General features: G+C 48.5%; 1 protein-coding gene across 1 annotated transcript in view; it reads left to right on the forward strand.

The window, feature by feature from the left end:
• The window catches only part of SLIT1 (slit guidance ligand 1), a gene marked incomplete at both ends in the record, with an annotated part of 170,847 nt that overhangs the window by 136,654 nt on the left and 20,295 nt on the right, over window positions 1–13,898 (forward strand). Inside the window, 5 exons of the mRNA XM_081243020.1 lie at window positions 1,801–1,933; window positions 4,095–4,163; window positions 7,180–7,251; window positions 9,224–9,295; window positions 10,106–10,177. Of these exons, the coding sequence (XP_081099146.1) occupies window positions 1,801–1,933; window positions 4,095–4,163; window positions 7,180–7,251; window positions 9,224–9,295; window positions 10,106–10,177 (418 nt within the window). The remainder of the gene's footprint in view (window positions 1–1,800; window positions 1,934–4,094; window positions 4,164–7,179; window positions 7,252–9,223; window positions 9,296–10,105; window positions 10,178–13,898) is intronic.

Here is a 13,898-nt window from a genome sequence, read left to right on the forward strand (position 1 = left end):
CACCTGTGGGAAGCAGATTTTTACCGAAGGTGACAGAACAAGCTTGCGTCTTGCCCAGTCCTGGTCCCCCCTTCTTCAGCCCCTCCTGTCCTCTCTCCAGTCTGCTTCCAGGGGACAGTTCAGCTCTCAGGCTGGCCCATCCAAGCCAGTGAGGGGGGTGCTGGGTGGGGAGCTTCAGCTTTCACGCCAAGAATGACAGGGTATTTTTCTAAACCAAATCAATGGATTCTCTAAGAGCAGTTTGGCTTCTAACTTTTAAAATAAACAAAACAAAACGCCATACTTCTCACATATATATTTTATATCATAGTTTCTTTTTTTAAAAAAACACCTGAACTATGTACTTTGGACATTTTCTGATGCCATCAAGTAGTTTTCTGAAAGCATTATTTTTTCCCAAGAAACAGTTTCTTTTTATTTTTCTTCTTACAAAGTGAGGCATCTTTATTTCCTTAAAAACAAACCCCAAAATAACGGACAATCCAGAAGGAGAATAAAAAGATCACTGGTGAGTCCCTCTTTCTACTTCCGCACCCCAGGTGACTCCTGTCAGCACTCCGTGTGTGGCCCCCTGGATCTTTACTGAGTGTTCGTGTGCACATGTGTGACACACGTAGGGTCTTGCAGTACTGCCTGTGTACCTTCTCAACATGACAGTCCCTTGTCTGGAGGCATCGCATGGCATTTATGTGCTTCCAAACTTCTGCTGTTATGCCTCGTGCTGCCAGGAACATCCTGATAGATAACTCTCTGTACGTATACTCAGTTTTTCCCCTTAGACTAACTTCCTAGGAGTGAAGGGATGTGAATATGTTGGAGGTGTTGGTGCCGAGCGGCAGTAGGACGTAGTGGTCACGAGGGCAGGTTCTGGAAGCAGCTGGCTTGGATTCCAGGCTGCGGGACCTCTTCCAGGCTGGCGGATGTTGGGCAAGTTACCTAATCACTCTGTCCGTAGTTTGCTTTTCTCTAAAATGGGCTGAGAGTAGCACATCCACAGAGAGATGTTGTGAGGATTCAGTGGGTTCATCCTTGTCACGTGGCACCTCCACACAGACGCCGTCCATAGCCGACAGTCCCTGTCACCTGCCTCCTAGCAACTCCGACAGTGGTGTCCTTATCGCCCCTCCTACGCCCAATCAGAAGGAAGGAGGGCACACAGAGGGCGCTCAGTACTATTTATTGAGTCTGTGAAAGCTGGTGGGACAGAAGGGGCTCAGACTGTGTGCCAGCCAGACCTGGGTGCAGACCCTGAATTGCCTCTGATCAGCCTTCTGACCCGAGCAAGCTGTTTAACCACTCCAGATGTCAGTAAGATAGAAGTTCCTTCATTCAACTGACCTAATTTGGAGGCTGCTGTGTGCCAGGCCCTGCTCTCCGTGCTGGGCTCCTTCAGTGAACAGAGAAGGAGGTGCAGGTCTCTGTCCCCGTGATGCTCACATTCTAGGGGTAACGGCTGCTCCCTTTACATACGTTAAGGAGATTACGTTCGATACAGTGTCCGGCACATAGTAGGTGCTCAAGAAATGGTGTGGCTGCCATCCTCCTTCTCTGCAGTGCCTGGGTCCGCCTCAGAGCTGAGGTGGAAGAGATGGACCCAAGACCTATTTTAAGCTCAAAACAGGTCCAAGGGGCTTTGCCCCTGGTGGGGGAAGGGTGCAGCTGAGAGGAGACTTACTGGTGCACGAGGTGGTGTCAGTGCGGGGCCACTGTCCGCAGGTACCCTGGAGCTGGGCCCTGGCTGCAGGAGGCCCTGAGGAGGCCTGTCCCCTTGCTGACGTGGCTTCACGCCTTCCTCCCCAGGCCAGGAGGAGGGGGGCTGCCTGCCCCGCCCGCAGTGCCCCCAGGAGTGCGCCTGCCTGGACACCGTGGTCCGATGCAGCAACAAGCACCTGCAGGCCTTGCCCAAGGGCATCCCCAAGAATGCCACAGAGCTGTGAGTAACTCCTGCCTGGTGGCAGGAAGAGAGGGCGACCAAAAGCAGATGTTAGCTGACTAGGCGCTTGGAGTTAGGGCTTTGCAGGAGACACTGGTTCCAAGGAGGTTTGAGCTTCTCTGTGACCGCCCCCTGCTCTGCAGTCACCTGACAGCAGGGGTCCCCTGTGGCGAGTGCTTCATCCCCTTAAACTAAGCTCTGCCTTTAAAATAAGAAATTACATTGCTTTTCCCACTTCACATCATCTCATGAGCATTCCCTTCAAGAGAACGCTCACAAAAGTTGTTTTTATTGTCCACATAATATTCCATCACGTGAATCTACTGTGATCTATATAACAAATCCCCCTTTGTTGGTATTTAAGCTTCCAATTTGTTTACTCTCATAAATAGCACGGAGGTGAGCATCCCTTCAGCGAAACTGCTAGTCGGAGAGTGGTGCATTGTTGGGACTCTTGATGACCTTCCAGAAAAGCTGTCTCCTCCGCGCTCCCGCCCGCTGTGTGTGGAAAGAGCCTTCTTGCTCCCCCTCCCCCTCCCATGCCCCATCAACACTGGCTGTTGTGGTGCTAACTCTTTGTTGATTTGGATTTGGTATCTGAGCCCATGTGGGGACGTGGGTATAAACATGTATGGCAGACAGCGGGATGGAGAGCAGGCTTCTTTGACAGACCCCTCCAAAGGGAAGGCCTGGGTCAGGCCCTGACTCTTCCTGCCCCTGGGATTGGTCCCTTCAGGCCTCCATAGCCGAGATGTTTTTTTTTTGTTTGTTTGTTTTTTTTTTGCGGTACGTGGGCCTCTCACTGTTGTGGCCTCTCCTGTTGCGGAGCACAGGCTCCGGATGCGCAGGCTCAGCGGCCATGGCTCACGGGCCCAGCCGCTCCACGGCATGTGGGATCTTCCCGGACCGGGGCACGAACCCGCGTCCCCTGCATTGGCAGGCGGACTCTCAACCACTGCGCCACCAGGGAAGCCCCGGGCTTTTATTTTCCCTGAGCGGAGCACGTGAGGTTTTCATTTGTATTTCTTTCATTACCTGCAAAGCTGGTATTTCTTCACAAGCACACCAACCACTGCAGTCCTTGTCCTGTGACTCCTGCTGCATCCCCCGCCCAGTTTTCTGTAAACGTCGTATGTCCCGTTCTCTCCTTGGTGCCTCCTAGCAACCCTGGGAGTAATGAGACAGGCAGGACAGCCTGGCTCCCTTGTCTGAGGATGCTGAAGTTCAGAGACTTTAAGCCTCAGTTTCCTCAGCTGTAAAATGGGGCTACTGGGTTTGTTGACAAGGGAGGCTGAGAGGATCGAAGGAGATGGGCCGGGAGTCATTCTGTAGGATGCAGGGTGACGGGTCGGGGGAGTAAAGCCCTGATTTGTGCTCTGTGGACCTCTGGGGGGTGGACAAGGCATCCTGAAGGTTGCCTTCAGTGGGGCTGCAGCTCCCGGTGCTCCCGTCAGCTTAGTAAGGATGGCTAGTGGCCATGGGGGAGGGAGGGCAGGTCACAGCATTTCGAATCCCAAGCTCTGCGAATGATGAGAGACCAGTGGGTGGGAGAAGCCGGGTCGGTAACAGAACTGACTGCAGAGAGAGTTGGAGAGTCACCTTCGGGGTCCTGAGCCTGGATGGTTAGGAACATGGAGTGTAGTGCTGATGCAGTCAGGGGAAGCCTGTGTGGGTGTGAAACACAGAGCTTAGGTTTGGGCATGTTTGGGTCTGGGGCCAGCCTCAGGCACCTTGCCAGCAGGTAGAGGGGGACCCTGGGTGCTGCTGAGGACCTGGCAGGTGGGTATTAGCCTATTATAAATTACCTATTTGGCCAAGAAGGCTGGAGAGAAGAGAGGGAAGACCAGGGGGTCCAGGATTGAGCCTGTGGTGCCCACCGACAGGGAGGGTGATGAGAGGACGAGGCAGGGGCTCGGGAAGGAAGCCACAGGAGGCTTCATGTCTCATTGGCTTTTACCAAGTGTTTCAGTGGTATCTTCCCAAATGGCCTAAGAAATGTCCGTGTTTTCTCCTCCAATTAGCGATTCAGGACCAACTGTGTAGTCTACATGTAGGAGAGGAAATGAGTGAGAAGGCCCTGGCTGCAGGGGAAGGTTCTCCCTGCACCGGGCTCTGCCCAAGGCCGAGATGGCTGCACTAACTGCTGTGTTCTCTCCTGTAGCTACCTGGATGGGAATCAGTTTACGCTGGTTCCGAGACAGCTGTCCACCTTCAAGTACCTGCAGCTTGTGTGAGTATCCAGGCCTGTCTCAGAGGACAGGAGGGCCATTGGAATTTAGCCATTGTGGCTCCAGGTTTCCTGGAATTCCCTACAGATGCCACTCTGGCCGATCCGTTTTTTTGTTTTGGTCTGTTTTGTTTTTTTAATTGCAGTATAGTTGATGTACAATATTATATAATTTACAAGTGTACAATATAGTGATTCACAACTTTTAAAGGTTATACTCCATTTATAGTTATTATACAATATTGGCTATATTCCTTGTATGGTACTGATCCGTTTTTTAATTTCACCCCATCCCTTTGGGAACATCTGTGCACAGAACTGTTTTGCCATCTAGTGGCCATTCTTGGGAATTGCAATGTTTCAGGCTCTCTTGGGTTGGAACCTGTGTGCTTTTGCCCACGCCATCTCCCCAAGCCTCTAGGCTGGTAATTATTATTAAAGAGGGTTATCCTTGCAAAGGTAGGAGCCAGGGCAGAAGAAGAGAATTATGGAAAACTTCTTGATCAAACCTTGGCTCCTAAACCAAATATGAAATATGGCAGCCTCAAATACACATCTGTAACTAACTCTTTCTTTAGGCTAACATCTACTTTTCTGTTATTTCCACTTTTGACCTTTCTGCTTCATGAAAACATACAAAGTAAGCCTCAGAATAAGTTCAGCTCCTCTTAGTCTTCCAGCTTAATTAACACCTCACTTCAATTGTCTTTATCTGCCTGTTGGCCAGATCCCCCCAAAAAGAAGTCCAGAGAATATTTCAGCTGAAGTGCCTGGAGCAGTGCTGCTCAGAGTGCGGTCTATGGGGCAATGGCAGCCTGAGAACTCTTTGTAATGTGCCTGAAACTAGATAAGGAACTCGCACCAGAATTTTAATCAACACATTGCTTCTTCCTTCATTGGGAAAGTATTGCTATGAAAAAAATGTTAGCTAGACTAAGTTGTGTGTTTAGTGTCATAGGTGATTGCATCTTGGCACAAGTCCCTTGTTTGGGGACATTCAGTTTGAGGACTAGCTACTTTGAGTAGTACTGGCTTAAAGAATTTCGAAACTCCAGTTTATCTGTCTTTGCTAATGACCTAGCCATGGTGTTTTGACTGACTGTTCCAACGGTGGAGGTGAAGGGTGGTGGTTAGAGTGATTTGTGGCTGGTGATAGAGTGACAAAGAGAGAGACAGCCTTTCTTTGGTCTAATTTGAGGCAACCCCACTAGTGGTGCGGATATGCTTGAGGAGAAAGGGAGGGAGAGGGGGCTAATATGAAGGCAGTTCTTACTATGAAGCTGCCTGTTGGGGGCTGAAATACCAGCACCTCCTTATCATGGGGAAGGACCACAAAGTGTACTTGAAGTTTGGTGATGTATTTAAATGTGTCTCTAGGAACAATGGAGTGGTTTTGAATGAGATTAATTAGAGGAACATTTACTAAAAGAAAATGAAGGCAGGGCACATGGTTTTATTTGCTGAGTCAAGAACTGCATGAAGTGAGCAGATATGAAGCCTTCTAAGTCATGGGCCCTCCCCCTAAATGTCACGGTCTGGGAGCATGCAAGGGAGAGAAATACGAGCACATACGTCGTGTGGAGTGATGAGTGTTCCAACAGAGGTAAATGCACATGTTAGGGCTGTGGCTCAAAAGAAGGAGTGGTGGGCTCTGGATAAGGGCTGGGAGAGGTCAGAGTTCACCAGGTGCAGAGGGAACAGGATATCCAGGGGCAAGAGAATTTCAAGAAGGGTAACAAATTCATGCAAGGCATGTGGGGACCCGTGAGGGAGGGGGGCCATGCCCTGGAGTACCTGGCAGGTGGTGAAGCTAAAGGGTCTGGAGGTGGCACTTTAAGTAAATGGGAGCTACTGCGAGTTTGTTGGTAGAGAAGTGACCTCATCAGATTTGTGTCTTAGAAAGATTGCGTGGTGCCCACCATGTGGAAGATGGATCGAAAGGGGGCAAAACTGTGGGTGAGAGATGAGGCGGAAACCAGGAGAGAGATGACGGTGGCTTGATGTAGCAGAAACTTGGGAGGAGCGGGCAGATGGAACAGATGAACAGAGGCACAAGCCAGTTAGGTGAGGGTCTGGGAGGGAGGATGTGGGGGCAGGGCAGTGTTTCTGGGTTGTTGGAGCTGCTGACCAGGATGGAGAGCACAGCACGGGGCACGCGGGTGGGAGAAAGCACAAGAATTGGAGTGTCTTTGGGACATCAGGTCTCTGGAGGGGACTTCGTGAGAGAGGTCTGGCTGGGGCCACAGAGGAGGGCACCATTTGTGCACGATGGTAAGGGAGCCAGGAGCATCACCGAGGACTGAGGGACTAAAGGAAGAAGAAGAGCAAGGACAGGGCTTAGTGATCCCCGTTCCTAAGGGGTGGGTGAGAAAGAAGCATTCACCAGAGAGGTAGGGGGAACGTGGGAAGACAGTGGTCTGAGGAGATTTGAGAAGAGGGTGGTCAGTTGGGCCAGTGCTACAGGGTCACTTGGAGAGCACATTGCCGTGACCTGGGGCTTGGGGGCCAACGGACTGGGGTTTGACTCTATCTGTACTTCCTCCCAGCTGTGTGACCCTGGGTGGGTCACTTCATCACTCTGAGACCCTGCACCTTCTTTTATAAAATGGGTTTACTATCTCCCTCATAGGATTATAGGGAGGGTGAGTGAACAAACCCACATAAAGTACTAGCAAGAGAGAAAGGATAGAGAGCCCCCTAGACCTGGCAGTTGGGAGGCAGCTGATGCCCTTGGTGGGAGCATTTCCATGGTGGGTGGAGGGTGGGAGCCAGGCTATACTTGCATGGGGTGGGGGATGAGAAAATGGAGACCTGAAACCCTGGAGACACAGAGCAAGCTCAGGGAGCAGAACGGAGGGCTGTAAATAATTGTGAACCAAGCGCCCCTCCACCACCACCTCCCACCCCCCAGAGTGCCGGTCAGAACAACTTGCCCGCCTGGCTGAGGGATGGCCATGGCCAGAGTGGGAGAGGGGAGGAGTTCTTTCTTTCTAAATGATGATACTTTTGTCTTTTCCAGGGACCTGAGTAACAACAAGATCAGTTCCTTAAGCAATTCCTCTTTCACCAACATGAGCCAGCTGACCACTCTGTGAGTCCCATGGTGGGAGGTGGAGGGAGGGCTTGTGGCTACTGAGACTCTCCCCAAGGCTCGGTCACTGGCAGGTATCCCCACGTAGCCTCCCTTACCCTCCAGGGAGGGTGATGGGGCCTGCCCACTGAAAAGACTTTTAAAACACTTTTTTTAAAATTGTGAAACACAGAGTGTATATGGAAAAGTGCAAAAAACATAAATATACCATTTAACAAATAATCATAAAGCTAGAACATGTGTAAATACCTAAGGCAAAAAATAGAACACAGCTAGCACCCCAAAAGTCCCCTCATCTCTTCCTGATCATTCTTCCTCTCTCCCCCAACACCCGAGGCAGTCCCTACCTGGAGTTTTATAATGATCACTTCTTTGGTCTTTATAGTACCGTCTACATATGCATTTCTACACAATGAAGTTTAATGTTGCCCACTTTTGAATCTTATATAAATTGAATCATACAGGATGTAGCCTTTTATGTCTAGCTTCTTTTATTTACCATTATGTTTGTGTGAAGCTGTGGTCTCTTCATTTTCACTGCTGTATAGTATTCCTTTGTAAGAATATACCCTACTTTCCTTATCCATTCTACCACTGATGGATATTTGCACTATTTCCAGTTTGGACTATTGTGAACGGTTACTCTCTGAACATTTTTGTGCCCATATTCTAAGATATTTTAATGGTTGCTTTAATTATATTCCAAGCAATTGATTGGAAAGTATTAACAAGCATCATTTATATTTGCCTGGAGCTTAAGAATGTATTTCGTTCACCTTCCCAATACCTCACTTTACAGCTGATGTGCCCAGGACTTAAGAACTTTCCCTTTGGTTCTACTGTGGTCAAATAATAGAGCCAGTACCCTAAAAGACAGGGTCCTGACTCAGTCAGGCCCCCAGGAGCAGAATGTGGTCCCAAGGCCACAAAGTGCTGCACTTACCTGCCTCAGGTCTATTAGTCAACTGGTTTCCATTTCAAAGTCTTCATGAGCCTGTTGACTGAAAGAAAAATGCACAAGTTGTGAGTTAAGTTTTATTCGGGGACCTTCCAGAGGACTATAGCCTGGAGACAGTCTCTCAGATGGCTCTGAGGAGCTGCTCTGAAGAGGGAAGGGAGGAGCCAGGATACGTACGAACTTTTTTTTTTGAGAAAAACATGTGGTCCAGCATCAAAAGGTTACTGTTAATCACAAACAACAGATATCTCAAGTTAATGATTTTAGTGCTTTTCTACGTATGGGAAGATGTAAGAGTCTGGGGTCATTTGAAATTTTTCCTTAGATATGCATCTAAGCTGTCTAAAGGCTAGTATATTCAAAGCACAGAATGCACCCTGTCTTTCTCCATCCTGGATTCCCCTCAGGGCACACTGTCGGTGGGCAACTGAAGTGGCTAATGGCTTGATCCTTGTAGAACTGGAATGGCAGGCAACATTTTTTTCTTTACAAGCCTGTGTGTGAAGCTGCCATGGTCTAGGGCAGTGGTTCTCAACCAGGGGCAATTCTGCTCTCCAGGGAACATTTGGCAATGTTTGAAACATTTTTGGTTGTCACAGCTGGAGGAGGGCAGGGGGAGCTACTGCATCTCTGTGGGCAGAGGCCAGGGATGCTGCTCAACATCCTACAAGGGACAGGACAGCCCCCCAGCAAGGAACTGTCAATAGTAACTGTCAATAGTGCCGAGGCTGAGAAGTCCTGGGCTAGGTGATCCTGGAAGCTGTAAGGGGAAACAGCCTTTTCCTGTGATAAAAAATGTCTCATTTCTCTTGTTATTACTTAATAAATAGGTTTAGTGAGGTATAATTAATATATAATAAACTGCACATCCTTAATGTGTAAAATCTGATACATGTTCACGCCCATGAAACCAACACCACAATCAGGGTGGTGACCACGTGCATCACCACCAGAAGTGGTACCCCTTAATAATCCCTCCTGCATTTCCTCCGTCCCTCCCTCTTCTTCCTGCAGGATCCTCAGCTACAATGCCCTGCAGTGCATCCCTCCTTTGGCCTTCCAGGGGCTCCGCTCCCTGCGCCTGCTGTGAGTCTTCCTGCTCTTCATTCCTCCAGGAAAATCTGCCCCACCGAGGGCCCTTCTCACCCACCTGGCAGGCAGGAATGTCCCCAGGTCCGGGGCCCCAGCTGGGCCAACTGTGTCCAAAGTGCGAGGCCAGTCCACTCTCATTGGAGCTCCTAACGGAGGCCAAGGAATGAATGGGAAACCATCCGAGAAAAGGGGGTTGCTGTCTGCCCCAAGTTGTGTTTGCGATGCGTGTGCTGAGGCAGGGTCCGGGGGCATCCAAGATAAGGTAGCCCCTTGTTTGCACGTGAGTCTTCTGTCAAATGGTGAATGTAGAACCTTCTCTAAGAATTCCCACTGTGAGGTTTGCCCTGTGCTCACAGCCCTCTGCCATGCCTGTTATGACGGCCTCTGGAATATCCTTGCACTGAGTCCTCTGGCAGCCCGCCTGGGGCAGGAGACATTCTTCACCCGCAACTTAGGGCTCACCCAGTAGCTTCCTTACCAGGAAGAAGCCTGTCCCCTCAGGCTCCCTAGCCAAGCTAGGGAGGGCACACGCTGCATACCTGCACATGTCCATTTGTCCTGTGAGCAGACATGATATGTTGAGTTAGTTGTGATGGCCCGAGCAGGGTCTTCCAGAAGGGCTGAGGGGCAGCGTGGTCTGTGATAATTAGGGGCTCCCTCTCCTTGGCTGTGGCCAGCAGCGCAGGGTCTCTGATCCAGGGACCCTCTCCCTCATGACATGCCCCTCTCAGCAGAGGGCATCCCTCCATCAGTTCCTGAGTTTTCTGTCTTGGGATGAGTCCTGACAGCCTCTTCTCTCTTCAGGTCCCTGCATGGTAATGACGTCTCCACCCTCCAAGAGGGCATCTTCACAGATGTGACCTCCCTGTCTCACCTGTAAGTAACTCTGGCCCAATTCTCGGCACCTCTTTGGATTTAAATGGAACTTGGATTCCAAGAAAGACCCCTCCTCCTGAGAGTATTACTTTTAATTTAGCTTGTGAACTTCAGATGCTCCCCGTTTCAGACTCTTACACATTCAGTGTATGATCAGTCACAGTAATGGGCTTTGAGAACAGTTCTTCACAAGCAATAATAAAAGTAGTAATGACCATATATTGATTGCCAAGCACTGCACGTGCATCGGCTAATTTAATCCTCACAGCTCTCCTACAACATAGCTACTGTTATTCCCATTTTCCACATGAGGAAACAGGTCCAGAAAATGTGACAAGCTCACCCAAAGTTGCGTAGCTGGTAGAGGCGAGAGTCTTCCGTCTCAAAAGCCCATGCTCTGAAGCACGATGCCAGTACTGTGCCTCTGACTTCATATGGTGGGGGATAAGCTCCGGAAATTTACTACCCAAAAGAAGTATAATTGGCATAATTGGATGTAGACTTGTTTCCAAAACTGTTTACCTGGCAGCGCCAAGAGGATTCTTAAAAAGCAGTATGCTCGATTCCTCAAAAGGCTGAATGCAGAATTACCATATGACCCAGCAATTCTACTCCTAAGTATATACCCCAAAGAATTGAGGGCAGGGACTCAAACAGATACTTGTACACCCATGTTCATAGCAGCATGGTTCACACAATAGCTATAAAGTAGAAACAACCCAAGTGTCCATTGACAGATGAATGGGTAAACAAAATATGGTACAGTGGGATATTGTTCAGCCATAAAAAGAAATGAAGTTCTGACACATGCTACCACGTGAACGAATCTTTAAAGCATGCTAAGTGAAATAACCCAGACATAAAAGGACAATATTGTACGATTCCACTGAAATGAGGTGCCCAGAATAGTCAGATTCATACCTACAGAAAGGAGAATGGTGGTTGCCAGGTGATGGGAGGAGGAGGAAAGGGGAATTTTTGTTTAATGGGTACAGCGTTTCTGTTTAAGGTGATAAAAAGAGTTTTGGAACCAGATAGTGGTGATGGTTGCACAATATTGTGAATGTAATCGATGCCACTGAATTGTACACTTAAAATGGTCAAAATAGCAAATTATATATATTTTTTACCACAATTTAAAAAATGAAGGAATATAAAAGCAATGGACCATGGCAGGGTCATCCTAATTCTGGAGGCGGGGCCAGGCACAGAGTGAACACATTCCCTCCTAGCATCTCGGCTGTAGGTCCAGGTCATGTTCAGGCCAGATGGACTGCAGCCGGGACCCGGGGTGTTACCGTGTCCTCCTGCTCTCTGCCTCACAGCCAAGTGCCCAGGGCCCGAGTGGACAGGCAAACCCAGATCAGGGAGTCTTGGGGTCCCCAGCATCTCTACTTGAAGTTCATTCACTCAACAATCTCACTGGATTTTCTTAGCTCTAAGGCTCATCTTTTCCACATTTTAATCTCTGAGATCAGAGTATATCTTACAAATGATCTGTATGTACTTAATAAAGTAACATTTCTCCACCCCTCCCAGAACATGCTAAATTAGTGGACGTCTAACAATCTTAGACTTGAGGAAGTAAAATAGTAATAAGTGCCACTCATTGAGAGTTTTCCTGGGACAAGTACTTTACTATCTGTGATGTCTTGTTTACTCCATAACCAAAATGGGAAGTAGCTATTGTGCTGTGAGCCAGCTTCACAAGTAAGACAGGGACTGTCTTGAGCCCACACTGAAGATTGCAGGACTCAGTGGGCAGAGTGCAGTGATTGATTAGTTATGTCTGCTTGGGAGTCGAATGGGTAAGGGGGCTCTGTCCTAGGTGGCAGGATTTATTATATCCATTTTACAGTCCCAGGTTCAGTTAAGCAGATTCCCTAGGTCATAAAGCTGGGAAATGACAGACACAGGATTTGAACTTAGGTGTGTCTGATTCCAAAGCTCTTTATTTATTCTTTATTGCCTCAATAAATATGTCCTGAGTAACCACAGTGAGTCAAATGCTGAAGAATTTACTAACACAAGGTTTCTGCCTTCTGTGACCATCTGGGATATTATAAAACAAGCTCAAAGGCAGCAGTGACTAACTCTGGGGAAGTCTGACGACCTTCAGAGAGGAGGTGCCTCTTTGCTGCCATTGAAAAGGCACTAGGAATTTGCCATTTGGACGTTCCAGAAAGAGGGAATAGCATGTGCAAAGGCATGGAGGCAAGAAAGTGGATGACATATTCAGGGATGCTGTGTTGTCCAGCATAGGATATAGGGGGTTTGGTTAGGTGAGGAGTGTGGGGTGGGAAGAGAAGAATCTGGAAAGGGACATTGGAATTCCATTGTGAAGGGCCTTTGTGCCATGCTATAGAGATTGGACTTTGTTCTGTAGATAGAAGGGAATCATGGAAGAATTAAATTGTGAAAACTCCTGGAAAGCCGTGGTGACCTGTGGAGGCTGGATGGGATGGGATGAGGCAGGAGGGAGCCTGGCTGGAGACTGTGGCTCTGGACAAAGGCCAGGCAAGGATGGTATTGTTCACTGTTTCAATGACTCCCATTCACAGGGGCTTGTTTCTATCTGTGTTTAGTCATTTTCGGTTGTGAGCTCATTTTTTGCTGATGCTGGGAATTCTGAGGACCTGTACTGGAGATACTTCTCTCCAGAGAGTTTTGTGCATGTCTTTGCTGGGCCAGGGTCTGCTGCTGCTCTGGGCCCACACTGTTCTCAGCTCCTTTGCTTACCCCTGGGCTGTGCCAAGTGTCCGCTCCAGATCCCCCCCTGCCAGGAAAGGCCTTTTCAAGCATCTGGTCCACCTTTCCCTCCTTTGGGGCCCCCCTTCGTGTATTGTATCTCTTATCATTGGGCTTTACCTTTTCTCCTTCCCTGTGAAAACTGAATAAGACTGAAGGACATTCTGATCTTGTCTCTAGCTCAACATCTAGAGGCTTTGCTTTTCAAATGGGAAGTGAACATATGTTTTGTGTCAACAAAAACCTGAAGCTGCAAAACCAGATTTTGAGCCCATGCCTATCTATAAATTCAGACTTTCTTTAGGATAACAGTAACATCAGGCCAGAAGCCAGATCCAACTTGTAAGAAAAAAGAAAAAAACAATAAGTAGAGATCAGTTAAGTGGTAAATGCAATACAGGGCATCAGCATTACTGATTAGAGGTGTTTGTTAATTGCATCTAAGCCCTATTTCTCTATAAAATAGCATCTATGTAGAAGAAATCTTCCATTATTATGAAACAACCTCGTGAATACATTCTTCCCTTTATACCCAGGGTTTTGAATGGAACTAGGCAGCAGCCTGGGAAATGTACATGTGCTTGTATTTAGTTGTGTGCACATATAATACTGAGGGAATATATGTGCATGTGCACACATGTAGCCATTATTTCCTCTGCATGAAGAGTTGCAATTATTCCATAAGGATTCCGTGAGCACTTACAAGGAGTCAAGGAATGGGACAAGGATAGCGTAGACTCACCACATTCACTCTGGGCTTCACAAAGGCCACATGCAGTCTGAAGGGAAGTAGGCGCCCATGGCTGTATAACAAGTCAGGGTTTGCCCAAGAGTTAGCACCCAGTGTTCCTGGCTCCCAGAGATGCCCCCTGTTCCTACTGTGACTCTAACCTGGGCCTCTCCTCTTCACCAGCAGTACGCAGGATGGGGGGGTGGGCCAAGCATGTGTGCTGAGGGGGTGAGGTCCACCGTA

This window comes from Mesoplodon bidens (assembly GCF_964165515.1).
Source record: "Mesoplodon bidens genome assembly, chromosome: 1".
In the NCBI taxonomy this organism is placed as follows: Eukaryota; Metazoa; Chordata; class Mammalia; order Artiodactyla; family Ziphiidae; genus Mesoplodon; species Mesoplodon bidens.